Source organism: Leptonychotes weddellii, chromosome 13 (assembly GCF_054177405.1).
Source record: "Leptonychotes weddellii isolate Sample4059 chromosome 13, ASM5417740v2, whole genome shotgun sequence".
Lineage (NCBI taxonomy): Eukaryota > Metazoa > Chordata > Mammalia > Carnivora > Phocidae > Leptonychotes > Leptonychotes weddellii.
Genome location: NC_138381.1, coordinates 73,448,491 through 73,464,347, shown reverse-complemented (window position 1 = coordinate 73,464,347; position 15,857 = coordinate 73,448,491). Strand labels below are relative to the sequence as shown.

Sequence of the window (15,857 nt, the reverse complement as noted above, 5' to 3'; positions counted from 1 at the left end):
CCGAACAAATATCTAGGGAATACAATTATTAGGACTTTTTTGTTTTGAAGACCTCCAGGAGCCCAGGACGTAGCTGGGCGAGTACTCCGCTTTCAGTAAAGCCCGTTTTTACAGGAGCCCGGCGTCTTTGCCGCTGAGGCACTCACCACAAAGCAGGCGCTGGGCAGGGTTCAGGGGTGGCCCTGACCCCCATGCTGACGAACAGCCGCGTCTGCGTGACCTACTCGGGTCCTGGCTAAGGGAGCTGTGGGAGTATGACCGACCTCGTGAGGATGGTAGCACAGACTGACTGACAGACTAAAGTAGTAGCGGGTCCCAATGGACTGCCAGACGGGCCAAAAGCAGGAACAAATGATGGCCAGCCTCGTCATCTTCGAAAGTAAAGAGAGCGAACTAATCGCCGCAAGACGCCAGACACGCGCTTCGAGCCTCTCATCACGCAGAGGAGGACGGGAAAAGGGCAGGAAGACTGCGAGCCTCGCCGAGTGCGCGTGCGCAGCAGACTCTTTCCGCCACCCGCGGCCCCGCCCCCACACCCTAGGCCTGCGCGAGCTTCGCCGAGTGCGCGCGCGCGCGGCAGCCCCATTTCCCCGCCCCTCACGTGGCCCCTCCCTGTCACCCTAGGCCGGCTCGAGCCTCACAGGCTGTACACGTGCGCGCATCCGAGCCGGCCCTGCAAGTCACGTGACCCCCGACTCCGCGTTTTCTCTACTACAGCCTTCCTAGCTCCTACTGCCAGAATCCGGCGTTATGGCTTCCGGCATGGCCCGCGCCGCTTCTTTCTCCCCGGTATTTCCCCTTCTCTTGTTCCTCCTGCTATTTTCCGCTCCGCATGGCGGTAGCGGCCTGCACACCAAGGGCGCTCTTCCCCTGGATACAGTCACTTTCTACAAGGTAACGGGGGTGGGGGAATCGCGCGCAGGTGCAGCCTGAGCATCGGGGGGAGCGAACACCCGTGGGGAAGAAGGCAGGGCTGGCAGAAGGTAGTCTGTAGCGACGGTCCCGGGGCTTCCCTCCATCCTAAAGGGCTGGTGGACTCTGGGCCGGGGCCATACCGTGACCATGGGGCACACAGGAGCCAGGGTCCCCGCGCACCCTTGCCTTTGCAGTATTTGTACTTCCTCTTTTGCAAAAGAGCTGCAGAGATGCAGTCTAGGGAACCAGGGGCCCCTTCCCGGCACCTAGGGGGAGAGGGCGGTGCCGGGCAAGATCCAATCCTCGAGTCCCAAGTGGAAGGCCTGGAGGGCGGAGCGAGGCGGACGCCACAGTGCTCCCGGCTGTGGTGGGGCTGGGGAGGTGAGGGAGGTGGTTGGAAACCCGGCGTGTTAACTGGCGTTTCCGCGACCGTCTTCCCTTGGTGTGGAATGCACCCTGCTTTGCAATATGCAAACAATGTTCAGAGATCCTGTGTCTTCCTGAAAAGTGCAAGCGTTAAGAATAAGGGAACTCTGTAGGGAATATCTTGGGCTTAGGGACAAAATGAAAAAAATCGGGTCAAGACTTGGAAGGATTCGCCTGGGTAAATGGACGTTGGAAATGTTGAAGGCTGACTGCAATCCCAACTCTCTCCTCTGGCACCTGTCTTCACCCACCGACAGCTTTCAACTTCGCCTACAAGGTGGGCAAACTAAGCATTGAGAGAGAAGCCATTCGTTTTATTTTCTTAATTTGTACCCATTGCTGGGAAGTGAAGTTCTTAGTTCTAAATCTGTCTCAAACGGTTGAACTTTTTCTGTTCTCAAAAGGCTTCCTTGTCCTAGATTTGGCATCTGTGGCTTATTCAAATGTTTAAAAGTGTAGGTATGGCTAGTTGGTTGTCAGGCACACCCCACAGCACCCTATGCTTTTGGGGCCTTTATTGGGAAGATTACACCCCACCCCCAAAAGCAGGAATGGGATAACATCACAGACCAAGTGTGACTTAGGGAAATTTTGCACTGTAAAGTTAATAGTATTTCCTGTTCAGTTGGTGCCTCTCTGTTTTTACTGCTACCACGCTGGTCTCAGTTGTCGTTACAGTAGTCTTGCAGGTTTCACTGCTCAGCCCTTCCTCCCCCCTCCTGACCATTCTCCCTTTTGTTCCCTCAGCTCCAGCCATACATGCTTTCTGCCCTTTGAGTATTCCTAGCTCATCGCTGACATGGGCCCTTTGCAGTGGCTGTTCCTTCTGACTAGAACATTCTTTGCCCAATCTTTGAAAGGCTGGTTGCTTCTCATCATTCAGGCTTAGGTTAAATATTACTTACCTTCTCAGAGTCCTTCCTTGACTTCCTCTTCCCCCTGTCAAAAGAGCCAGTCACATTAGTTGGATTTCTCTGTGGAGCACTCATCACTCATTTTTTACCCTTGTGTATTTTATCATCTCCCACACTACAATATGAAGAACTGCCTTGTCTATTTTGTTCCCTGATCATCTGCACGACCTAGCAGGTTACCTGTCACATAGAAGATAATAATAATTTGTTGAATGAATGAACAAAATGTCTTCAGTCCCTTTCTAGATCTTCCTTCCATCACCACTGAACAAAAGGGGAGCTACCTGGTAATACGTCCAGGGGCCTTGTGCTTTGTCTTTCAGCAATTTCCAGTGTCTTTTTTTGTTTCTTGCTTTTCACCATCACTAGAAATAAGAGACCCTGCCTCCTTTTTTTACTGCTTTGTTCACTTAGAGCAGTGTCTGGCACGTGATAGGTCCTCGGTACCTTTTTATTCAATGAATGAATGATGAATTCATCTTCATCTTGAGGAAGCAAGTTGCCTAAATATAGGATATGGTGGAGTCGATTCCTTAAGGATAAAGGAGACAGATTTCTAAAGCAATTAAGAGGTACAGACTGATTAATGAAAAGGAAAAAATTCACTGTGCAAATGTGTGCCATTCAAAACCATTCTGCCGATGGCTTAAAATGGCAGAATAAAAGATGGAGGCCTCTCAATTCTGTTTCAGTGTTAGACCACCATATAATTATTAATTATCCCATAATACGAATGTACGCTCCTTGAAGGTAGGGATCCTGTGTTGTGCTTTTAAAATATTTTTCCCCCAGACGTATGTAGCATCTGCTACCATAGCCTACCCTAGTTGTGTTCGTCTATCAAATATTTTCAGAACATCTGCTACATGCCAGGCACTCTTGGGCAATAGGGATAGAGCAGAAAACAAGTCAGACAAGGCCTTTGTACTCATAATGTATGTTCTAGTGGAGAGGACAGACAACAAACACTCAGATAAGAATTTTAGTGAGTGATTAATGCTGTGAAGAAAGCACAGCAGGGTAACGTGATAGAGGAGGGTGAAAATGAAGTAGTGCTAGCATGCTATGAGTGGAGGAGGCCTCTCCATGGGGTGGGGGTGGGGGGACCACATTTAAACTGAGCTTTGAATGAAGGAGTTGGGGAAAGTGTATTCCAGCCTTCCAGCCAGCAGAGACAGCAAATGAAAAGGCCCTAAGTGGAAATGAGTTTGTTGTGCTGAGCTGAAATAAGGACAGTCAGGCCAGAGGGATGTGATCTGATTTATATTTTAAGTCTTACCTGTGGGGCACCTGGGTGGCTCAGGTGGCTCAAATAAACAAATAAAATCTTTATTTTAGAGATAAATTTTCAAGAGAGAGAGAGGGAGAAGCAGGCTCCCTGCTGAATAGGTGCCTGATGTGAGACTCAATCCCAGCTCGGGATCATGACCTGAGCCAAAGCAGATGCTTAGCCGACTGAGCCACCCAGGCGCCCCAATAAATAAAATCTTAAAAAAAAAATCCTACCTGCCTTTAGGACCCCAGAGCTCAGATTTTGGGGCCTCACTTAAAAAAACTGCCTGTTCTGGTAGCTTCTCCTCCTTTCCTTGTGTCCCGAGGCAGTGTTAAATATTTTTTAAAAGCTAAAACCAAATAGACAACACACAGTGAGGAACAAAGACTAACAAAAACTGGAATGATGTCAATTTGTGACTTAATTATGACAGTGATTGTCTATGATGAAAAATTGGCCAGAAGTGATTACTTTGATTAGAAAAGCAAAAAATTATAGGAGAAGGAGAGGGCAGTTTGTTAGAATAAAGCTGTGCATTGGGAGAAACCATCAAAACAAAGATCTTGGGGATTCCTCTAAAACTTAAACAGAATTACTATATGACCCAGCATTTCCACTCCTAGGTATATACCCAAAAGAAATGAAAACAGGCATTCAAACAAACATTTGTACACAAATGTTTATAACAGTGCTATTTACAAATAGCCAAAAGGTGGGAACAGCCCAAATGTCCATCACCTGATGAATAAATAAATAAAATGTGGCCTATCCATACAATGGAATATATTTTCCCACAAAAAGGAATGAAATACTGAGACATGCTACAACATGGGTGAACCTCGAAAGCATGATGTTGAGTGAAAGAAGCCAGGTACCAAAGGCTGCATATTGTAGGATGCCATCAGAGTGACCTCATAGAGACAAAAAGCAGATAAGTGATTGCCAGGGGCTGGGGAGAGAAGGAGGAATGGGAAGTGACTGCTTAAAATGTGTATGGGTATGGGATTCCTTTTCAGGAATGTTCTGGAATCGATATTAGTCATTGTTGCACGCTAGTGTTAATGGACTAAATTTCACTGTACTATACACTTATTTTTATTTGATTTATTTATTTGAGAGAGAAAGAGAGCACAAGCAGAGTGAGTGGCAGGCAGAGGGAGAAGCAGGCTCCCCACTGAGCAGGGAGCCCCATGTGGGACTCAATCCCAGGACCCTGGGATCATGACCTGAGCTGAAGGCAGACACTAAACCGTCTGAGCCACCCAGGCGCCCTGCTGTACACTTTAAAATGGTGACTGCTGTGTGATGAGAATTTTACCACAATTGAAATAAAGGTCTTGACCCTGACAGTTTAGGACCTGGAGATCTAGCCAAAGGAACTGTGGTCTAGGGAGGGGACATTGTCCTAAGCCTGCCTCTCAGCAACTTCCTGTGAGCCCTGAAACTGCATAGTTCAGCCTTCGGCTCCCTAGCCAAAGCACCTCTATGGGTGCCAGATGGTTGGTTGGTTGGTTTTTGTCGGATTTCTTGTTCATTGTTTACTGAGAAAGGCCCTCTGGGATGATGGGCATACCATGGGGCCAATGGGGCCAATGTAGTATTTTCTAAGGGTTCCCTTAATCTTACTGAAAAGGCCACTGGAAGAGAAGGCCTTAATAGAGCTGCAGCTTTGTTTATTCTTAGCAGGGTTGTATATGTCTTTGATTACTGTGAACCAATACCTAATGGGGTACCAAACACCAATAAATTATTAAATGATTCAATGGGTCAATGAATGAATGAATGAATATTAGCGTGTGAGCACTTAACTCCCTTGCAGGCATGGTTTCCATTCTGTTTCTTAAACAAGGGTCCCTTGAGAAAGGGAATTAGCCCCAAAGGTCCCTGGAATCCTGGACTTGCTCAGCTCTCTGTGCCCTCAGGTCATTCCCAAAAGCAAGTTCGTCTTGGTGAAGTTCGACACCCAGTACCCCTACGGTGAGAAACAGGATGAGTTCAAGCGTCTGGCTGAAAACTCGGCCTCCAGCGATGATCTCTTGGTGGCAGAGGTGGGGATCTCAGGTATGGACAAGTCCATCATGACTGTGGAGGGCAGAAGGGGAGGAAACTAGGAATTATTTCCGTCCTTGTAGGTGGAATACCCAACACTTTTCTAAGCCACACAGGAGTGTAAGTGGGATCATGGCCTCGACAATCTGGTACCCGTGGCAGGCTTAGCTTGAGCAGATTCTGATACCACAGAACCTCAGTTCGTCCTTGCAGGTGCCCAAGGGAAGGGGATTCCCCCATCCTTCACCCTCCACCCCACACTGACATTAAACCTACTCTGAGAATGTGGAGCTCTCCTTGCAGGGGACTGTGATCAGAGGAGGTATCAGGCTTCCTAGGGTCTCCATAGTCACTTCTCCATCTTCTTTTCGGCTGTTTTTTACCAAAACGATTGGATTTTGGCTTTAACTCAAATCCATCAGAGCTACCACTAAATCAAGGACAGCTGTCAACCACAGTGACCACTCTTAATAATAATAGTTGTCAACATGTGGTGGTTCCCAGTCTGTAAAGGTGTGCACAGACAGTGCACTTTGCATCTTCACTTGAACCCTGCCTAAAAAGTGAGGCACATTTTCTCCATTTTTATACTTGAGGAAAACTGAAGCTCAAGGAACTAAATGACTTATTTCAGGCCATGGAGTAGTAGGAAGTGGCTCATCCAGAACTCCACCTGAGTATTTATTCCCAAGTGCAGTGGTTCTTCCCTCTCTCAGCTTCCTTCCAGCTGGGATGCCCCAGTTCCCTAGCTAGCTGGAGAGTCTGGTCCTGGGTAGAGATAGTTGCCACACTTTTCCAGGGCAGTCAGTTCTGACCCAGCTGCAAATCCACTCCCTTGGGGCTTTTAGAAAAATAGCAGCTGACATTTATCAAACATTTACCATGTGCCAGGCCCCTGTGCTAAGTGTTATCCATGTATCTTATCGTTGTGACAACTCTAGGAATAAAGTACTATGACCCCTGTACTTCATGCTTAGAGTACCGTGCTCAAGATTATACAGTTTGAAGTGGCAGCATGGGACTGGAACCCCACACTTCCTATACTACGGCCCCATAACAGGCAGCCTTGGCCCTTTCTTTTTGGCAAGGTATAAGAAACCTGATGTCACAGCATCAGTCCTTGGCACTGCTACTGCCTGTTAGGAAGTACATAGCAAATACCATAGATTGCATTGAACTCTCCAGGTTAAGTGCACTTTTCTCCCCATTGGGTCTTCCCAACACCTCACATGTGGTAGAGACTCTGCCTGTTACCTATCCCATGTTCCCCTTGCTCACTAAGCTCCGGCCAGAATGGCACTTGCAAGCCTTCAGTCCACCCAGCTTAGTCCTGCCTCAGAGCTTTGACACTTTCAGTCCTTCCTACCTGAGACATTCTTCCCAGATTATCACGTGTCTGCCTCCTTGAAACTCCAGTCCTTCATCTCGTATCATTTCCATAGAAAGGCCTTCCATGACCACCCAAAGTAGGCCTTCTTACCTACTGTCACATCATCCCATTTTATTTTTATCTTTTTGGCACTAATTATGTACGTTTGTTTACCATCTCTCTTCTTACCCTTAGAAGAATATAAGCTCCTTGAGGTCAGAGAAGTTGTAACTCTTAATCATAACTAGATCCGTAGCACTCAGAACAGAACCTGGCATATAGTGGGCATAGAATAAATATTCAGAAGAATTCCCATTTTGCAGATGAGGAAAGTGAAGTTCAGAGAGGTTAAATGACTAATGCCGCGTGGCTAGGAAGTAGCAGAGGAGAAATGTAAACACAACCAGGATCCTTCCTGCTGTCAGCTCAGATAGGCCTCATAGCAATCTCCTGCCCTGCATTCCTCTTGGTCTTGCTCCTCATACCTGATTTCTGTTCACAGATTATGGAGATAAGCTGAATATGGAGCTGAGTGAGAAATACAAGCTGGACAAAGAGAACTACCCAGTCTTCTACCTCTTTCGGGATGGGGACTTTGAGAACCCAGTCCTGTATAGTGGGGCGGTTAAGGTTGGAGCCATCCAACGCTGGCTAAAGGGGCAAGGAGTCTACCTTGGTATGCCTGGTTGCCTGCCTGCATATGACGCCCTTGCTGGGGAGTTCATCAGGGCCTCAGGCGTGGAGGCCCGCCAGGCCCTCTTGAAGCAGGGGCAGGACAACCTCGCAAATGTAAAGGAGACTGAGAAGAAGTGGGCTGAGCAATACCTGAAGATCATGGGGAAGGTCTTAGACCAAGGTGAGGACTTCCCAGCTTCAGAAATGACCCGAATAACCAAGCTGATTGAGAAGAACAAGATGAGTGATGGGAAGAAGGAAGAGCTCCAGAAGAGTTTAAACATCTTGACTGCTTTCCAGAAGAAGGGGGTCGAGAAGGAGGAGCTGTAAAAAGGCACTCCGGGTTTTCCAGGGTTTGGTGGGAGTGGGGAGGGGAGCGTTACCTGCTGGCTGTGAGAGACCCTCCTGGGATGTAAGAGAGTGATGGTTAAGGTGGCACTAATAAGCCAGAAATCTGAGCATGCCCACACATTGACGCTGATGTGACCGTGCTTGGGACATCACTATAGCCAGTCTGTGTATAACTGGAGCACTTACCAGATGGCTTGTGAAATTCCCCTCTGAAGGAATTGGTGCTATAAAGAAGAGTACGGCCCAGGTCCTTGACAGGTGTTATTCTGACCCAATTAAAGTTTCTGTGTTTTGGTTAAAAGGGATCTGAAGCCATTCAGTTTTCTTTCACAAATTGTACTTTGGCCTGTGATCTGCTTTCTCCTTTGAATTTATTTTTTAATCTAAGCCAGTATGGAGCACACTTTACCACGGTAATTGACTATCCTTTTAATACTGTAGAAACTGGTCGTAGCTCAAGGCCTACCTATATTACTTTCCACCGGTGTTGAAACTCCAGTGGACTGATTGTGGGTGGCAAAATGCATTGTCCTTTTTCTGGTCCTTAAAGTGGAATGGCAACTTTTTTTTTTTAAGATTTTATTTATTTATTTGACAGCACAAGCAGGGGGAGCAACAGGCAGAGAGAGAGGGAGAAGCAGGCTCCCCGCTGAGCAGAGAGCCTGATGCGGGGCTTGATCCCGGGACCCTGGTACCACCACCTGAGCCAAAGGCAGACGCCTAACCGACTGAGCCACCCAGGTGCCCGTGGAATGGCAACATTAAAGAAGCTCAGTATAATCATTTTCCATACTCCATGAAAAACATAGAGCAAATTCTTAGTTTTACTGATAAAAGCAGATGGTTTTTTTTTTTTTGAGTTGGATTTAGATAGCAAAATAATAGAATTCAGTCTAATTCGAAAGTTTTTTTTAAAAGGGGGATTGTTTTCCATCTAAGCTACTTTGTCACTGTCAGTTACTCACTAAGTACCAATATTAAAGAAGCGGAGTGGGAGACCACTGTACTGACTTAAATCTGTTTTCAGGAGTGATGAGCAATTACTTGCAATGGTAAGGTTCATGATACCATCTCCACTTTCATATTTAACTACTTGGAAATACCAAAGTGCAGCTCCTGAAATATTTATTATTACAGCCACACAAAGAAATTTGAGTTGAACGGAGTTAGCAAGTAAAACCTTGTCTGTGTTCCTCCATTTCAGCCAGATTGGTATTTAAAGTCACTGGAAACTAAAAAATGCAGGAAAAACCATGTGTTGAATTGGATGGAACAAAAACAATTGTGGTAGCTTAGGCTCACAATTCAAACCAACTAAGTAAAAGATGTTCAGGGGCACCTAGGTGGCTCAGTGGGTTGAGCGTCTGACTGGATTTCAGCTCAGGTCATGATCTCAGGGTCATGGGATGGAGTCCCAAGTCGGGCTCTGTGCTCAGAGCAGAGTCTGCTTTGAGATTCTCTCTCCCTTTGCCCCTCCCCCCCCCATAAATAAAACCAGAAAAAAAGATGTTCAGACCTAAACACCTGCCGGTAACCAGCATAGGTACTCTCAACATTTGAGAAAAGGATGTAACTCTATATATTGCAGTATTTCCCCTACTTGTTTCATTCTAATTGAAAATTTTGGAAGATCTCTCTGGATGCTTCTCACTGATAAACTTATTTAGCTGTTCTAGTTTTTTCTCATCTGTATAAAACAGGTTCACTTCCAAAGAACTAAGCACTGTCATAATGGGAAATACAGTAAGACAAATGGCAAGTAGGGAGAGAACTCTGAAACTACATGCATCCACAGTCCCTGAATGTGATCCCGTCAGTTGTGAAAGGTAGCAGCACATGAATGGGTACTTCATTGGATGAGTCCAGGCTGAGTATTATTATTTATTTATTTATTTATTTATTTATTTATTTTTTATTTGAGAGAGAGAGAATGAGAGACAGCACGAGAGGGAAGAGGATCAGAGGGGGAAGCAGACCCCCAGCTGAGCAGGGAGCCTGATGAGGAACTCGATCCCTGGACTCCAGGATCATGACCTGAGCTGAAGGCAGTCGCTTAACCAACTGAGCCACCCAGGCGCCCGAGTATTAATATTTATAAGCCTAGGGTCTTGACTCGAAGAGCCATTGGGCAGGGCTAGATTATCCTATCAGAGGCTCTTTATATCAAATATTTTTCATTAAAGATGGGCCCTCTATAAGCTCTAGAGAGTCTGAAGTGACTGGCATATGCCACATAAAATTAAATCTTCCTTTACACTTAGGTCAAATGGATTCCTTCCCTCTTTTTCCTCTAATTAAATAATATTGTGGCTCACAATAATATTGATGCTACTAATCAGACTACAAAGAAGGCTATGGACTGGCTTCCCAGAATCAAACAAATACAGACAATTTCTCGGGAATTTGTAGATAACCTGAAGCAAGTGAGACCCTGGATCCAACATAAAGAACTTCATTCTGAGGAACTTATAAGTTATCTCAAATAATCCTTGGCAATTGGTACCACCAAAAAAGTTGGCATCAGAATTAATTCAGGAAAGATTGATTGTTCAATAAATAACCAAGACAGAATCTGGGAATTTGAATGTAGCCATCAAGACTAAGAATGTGAGATGGTGGGTTGGGGGTGGTCTAGATTTCAACTCCATCTGTGCTTAAGGGTTTGAATCTTCTGTAACCCTTACCTCACTAGGTAGTCTTAGGTGATAGCCTTACCTGCAGTAATTTCCTTTCTCATATATGTGAAATAGTACACTTTTAACTGGGATACATGGAAGCTGGAGGTTGCAAGAGAGCTCTGTGGTTCCATGTATAAACTGCTATAGGTACCCCACAATTTTTATAAGCATTTGGCTCATGGTTGCTTACCTTCTATTTGTTACTGTGAAATACGGGTCTGGATCAAGGCAGTGACAGCATCTAAAAATGGAAGAAAAAGTATAAACCTGAGCCCACCATTTGGGGAAGACTAAAAATGGCAGTTGAGCTGCGGACTCTTGGTTTTGGTGCAGGTTGTGATCTCGGGGTCGTGAGATCAAGCCCCACACCGGGCTTGCGCCCCGCACAGAGTCGACTTGGGATTCTCTCTCCCTCCCTCTGCTTCTCCCCTGTGCACATGCACACACACACACACACACACTCTAATAAATCTTAAAAAAAATAACATTGAGGTAAATCCAAGTACCCACCTTTTATAACAGGGAAAAAGAATGCTGAGGTGGAGTAGCAGGCAAAAACAGACTTTTCTCAGGGCCCTGACAAGGGCATTTAACAGTATAGGACAGAAAGGAAACTAGGAGCTCCTCTTGCCACTGTACTGTCTGTATGTGAGAATCAACTTATGATCTCAGCCTGTGGGCCCAAGTACTCTTGGATTAATCATATCATCAGTCAGCCTGAAATCCTCCAGTAACTTCCCACTAAATTTAGAAAGCTCATTCCTTCCTGTCAATGAAGTCCTGATTGCTCTCACACACACACACCCCCGCCACTATACTTTCTACCCCATTTCCTTCCCCCTTTCGACTCCTTTAAGCCCAGTCACTTGAGCCCTTTTTCGTCATTCACTGGAACATGCTCAGTAATTACTGCCTTGCGGCCTCTGCACTTAGGTTCCTTTCTCAGTTGTTGACTCTTCATCAATCAGGTCAAATGGCACTACTCATGGGCCCAGGTTATCACACACCCTGATTTACCTACAACAGGACTTACAAACTAATGTTTCTTTTTCTTATCTCCTCCCCCACTTGGACCACTAATTAGGATGTGTGCTCTCATTTACCACTGTATCAGCAGAGCCTAGTGTAAAGAAGTGTCCAATACATATATGTTGAATTCATGAATGCTAGCATGTGAGGTACTACTTTTAAACAAAAAGGCCAGTGGCCTTGGAATAAAAATTTTAAATTCACGAATACTACAATTTTGTCAAGGACTGTAACACTCAGTACAAAACTGAGATGAATTACATCATTTAAAAGGTTGTGGCTTCTAGGAATCCAAACAGATATGACCCAGGCAGAAATGCCAACTTAAAATGGAAGTGTTTATATAAATTAACCCATCTAGTTGAATTGGCTATGTATGCTTCACTTAGTTCTGAAGAAGGAAGAATATATACTTCCCATATTAATAAATGACATCAAATAAGTAGGAAGAGTTTCAATAACAAGGCCATAGATACATTGAAACCCCTTTTTATATTAAAAGTTTAAATGAAAGACAAATCCAGGTTGAACATAGTGATTGCAAAATATAATGCAATTTTGAACAATTAAAATTATGAAAATATACAAAATTGATGGGCAACACAGCTAGGCATTTGTACATTTTCCATTATGTGAAGAACACTAAAAATTTCTCTATGCTTTATCCACATCAGATAAATGATTTAAACCAAATGTTTGCTTTGGAGAGTCTTAACTTAGGATCTCAGTAGTATAAAAAGCAGTAATTTTTCAGTCTGTAAACAGTAGTCGTGTTTTCTCTTTCCTTTTTTTTTTTTAAATTATCAATTTACCACACAAAAACAAACACAACAACAACAACAAAAAACCCACACAAACCAAAAACAGCAGCAGCAGCAATGGGTTATTTGGGAATTCTCTTCAAATACCAATGACATACAATTGCTGGAGGGTGCTTTTTACTCATGTAAGAATATATATATATATATATATTTTTTTTTAAACTGTACACAATTTATAGTGCATAACAGTTTCCAAAAGAACAGATCAATAAAAGATATTGGCCATTTCTGCATAATTTCATTCTTTTTACAATTATCCCAAAATGTAAGAGGTTGGATCTAATTGAAATGCTACATTTAGTAGGAAAGTCAGCAAGTAACAAAGGAAGCATAACCTCAACATAACATTATTTGTCACTAAAACCAGGAGAGGTCCCAGGTGCCCCTAGGCAAAAGACTAGTTAGGTAGACCACTGGAGTCAAGCACTGTCCCTGAGGACCAAAGCCAGCTCACTGACCACACATATGCTAGATTGACCATGGTCAGCTGAAGACTTGTTTCATGGAGCATTTCTATTTCTATATACAGTATTTTTGGATATTCAAAGAAACATCATTTCAAGAACACATGCCATACACACATACCCCCACCCTCATACACACACCAAGTTCCATCATTTTAAATAGGCAATAGTTTTATGAAATTATGATACGTTGTCATTAAATTAGATTTGGAATCAGTAAGAATTTTCAACCCATCTTGTTCAAGGCAGTTCTTCCATTTGGGATGGGGTATGATGGCTGTGGGTACCAACTTACATCAAAAAATAACTTCTTGAAATTACTTGATGGACTAGGATTTCCAGCAAGTCTTATTATGAACAGATAATGTAGTAATTTTCTTAAAAATCTCCTTGGAAGTTTAAGCAGCTATTAATCACCCTATCAAATTGTGAATCTAAGAAAGTCACGATGAGGGGACAAAATGCAATTGTTTTGCATACAAAGATTTCCCAAGCTCTCTTTTGTTTCCTTTTAAAAGAAAAAAGTACCACATTTCACTGGAGGAGTAGGAAAGGACCTATAAGGTCTTTAAGACCAATCAACCCTCCATCAGATGCTTGAATTTTCTCATCAAACTCGTATCTTTGCTCTTACAGAATTACTAACTTTAATGGTGTTTTGAGTAACAAAGACCAAAAACAGAAGCACAGATTCAAATGCAAAAAGTTATCAAAGCAATTATATCAACTGTGTAACACTTTCAAGAGCAATGTTTATCTTTTCTGTCAGACCAACCTCTGAAGCTATAGTCTTGGGGAGCTCCAGGTAAGCAATGTAAACACCATCCTGGTGTAATTCTCAAGTTTGAAGAAAGTAGACCAAACGTCAAACCCAATGGGTAACATTTCTTTTGCCAGCCTAAAACTTAAAACCTAGGTTAAGTCCATAATATACATTCCTTCCTTCCTCCCCAAACCCCCCACTTAAAAAACACTAAAGTATTAAATCTATTTTCAAGCATATATATATGCTTGAAAATATATATGTAAAAGCATATACATATATATATATCTCACAAAACCAATGACATTGGTATTAGACTTGCTTGCATAAATTATGTACACCTCTCTTCTTTAAACAGTGATTCCCATCTTTCCCAAAGATGGAGAAAGACAGCAAGCTAGTCCTCAGCAGGCTCATAAGTGGTCTGCACTGCTTTCCCCTCCATATGGTGTAAGTTAACACAAGCCTATCTGTGACTTAACTTTCACAGGAGCTAGGATGGGGATTTCTTGGCTTTTGGACTATTAAGCCAAACACTGAGTGCCCGTGGTCATCTGAGTAGTGCTCTTCAGTGACAGGTGCTTATGCCAAATTTCATCTGAGGCTCTTTGGGTACCTGCTTTGGGTTCTGTGGGAGCCAAGCAGCTGAGGAAGCCTCAAAACTAAACTAATGTGGAAAGAGGGCCTTCTCCCAGTCACGGTCCCCCTATACTTCTGCTTTCTGCTTCCTAAGGCTCAAGGACCAGACCAAACACCCGCTACGATAATGGTAGGCCCATTCAGCTGCTCTGAGGTCAATGCTTTATGCTTAATTTCTATTGCTGCTTTTATAGGACCCCCCCCCCGCACCCACCCACCAGATGTTTCTGGTGATAGAAGGAAAGAAGAAAAGTGGGGCTCTCTTGAGGCTGCCATATGCATATGAACATGTATAAAAAGTGGTCAAACCCAGATGAGGGTCCTGCTTCTGCTTTATATACAATAATTTAATCAGTTGTATACATTTAATACCTAAAAAATTAATTCACAATCAAAGTCCTTCATGCATTTTATGAGGAAGTTCTGGATTAAAATGATGGTCAACCAGTTGTAGCTTTTGCCTGGGAAGATGATGTCATTTTCTGCTGTAGAGTCATTGGTGCCTGTGGTTCACACTTCCTTAAATTTTTAGTTTCTTTGTGGTCTCCAGTCTTTTTTTCAGCAGCTCTCCAATTTCCAGAAGTGAGTGTAGATAACTGCTCTGCACCTTCCCTTGCACAGTCTTTGAAAATTTTCTCTCTTCCTACAAAGGAGATAAGAATTAGTGGTCTTGCTCTGAAAGCATTCCCCCAGATTATAGTTCCACTCATAGAAGTAAAAATTACCATTACCTTTGGTCTCACTGCAAGCTCCATCAGAATACAATGGGTCATTTTCAATTTCATAAAATGCAAAGAAGGCTTAAAGCTCATCACAGATGAGTATTTTTCCATGTGATTTTTCACTGACACCTTACTGCTTTAGCATCATTATTCTTTCAATTCTTTCATCAGTATTCTGTTTTAAGTTATACAAAATAAAAAAACTGAGATTCCTGATTATTAATGTTCATCCAGAAAAAAAGGTAGAAAATTATTACTAAGTAGTCTGGATATAAAATCACTACTATTTTATTAGCTGTACAAAATAGAAAAATTAAGATTTCTGATTATTTCATCAGAAAACAAAAGTAGAAATTATTAATTTGGACATTATCAGAGCCACTTCTTAAAGGCATCAAATTTACCTTTTACCTTTGCCAACTTTTCTAGTTACAATATTGATAGGTGTCCCTCCACACTGACAAAGTCCATGGGTTCCAGAGACCAAACAGCTAAAAAAATAACAAAGCTTTCCTAGACCTCCTCAAATATGTGCTACACACTTGACCTGCACGTAGAGACTACAAAAAATAAAGGGATGGAGTATTCAAACAGAGAAAGGAGGTTGGCTGAGAACTGGTTAGGGTTACATGAAGCTGGCAATTGCAAAGCCCTGAAGAACCCAGGGAAGCACACCTTTTGGCCGAACAATATTACCTTGAGACCTCAACTACTTTGGAAATACACATGTGCTTTAGTAGAGAAGGTATGTAAAATACACTTCATTCAG

At 43.5% G+C, this 15,857-nt stretch overlaps 2 protein-coding genes across 4 annotated transcripts in view; one reads left to right on the top strand and one right to left on the bottom strand.

Moving 5' to 3' along the window:
• The first annotated feature begins 619 nt into the window (after positions 1–619).
• ERP29 (endoplasmic reticulum protein 29) lies at positions 620–8,277 on the top strand. Its single transcript, XM_006735744.3, has 3 exons — positions 620–894; positions 5,451–5,589; positions 7,449–8,277. Exons 1-3 carry the CDS (start codon positions 751–753, stop codon positions 7,949–7,951), a joined length of 786 nt encoding a protein of 261 aa, XP_006735807.1. The 5' UTR covers positions 620–750; the 3' UTR covers positions 7,952–8,277.
• A 3,875-nt stretch (positions 8,278–12,152) lies between these two features.
• NAA25 (N-alpha-acetyltransferase 25, NatB auxiliary subunit) overlaps positions 12,153–15,857 on the bottom strand; it is a 73,835-nt gene continuing 70,130 nt past the window's right edge. For all 3 annotated transcript variants that reach the window (XM_081802190.1, XM_081802192.1, XM_081802191.1), the window contains one exon: positions 12,153–15,009. In XM_081802190.1, coding sequence (XP_081658316.1) covers positions 14,887–15,009 — 123 coding nt within the window. In that variant the 3' untranslated portion in view covers positions 12,153–14,886. The remainder of the gene's footprint in view (positions 15,010–15,857) is intronic.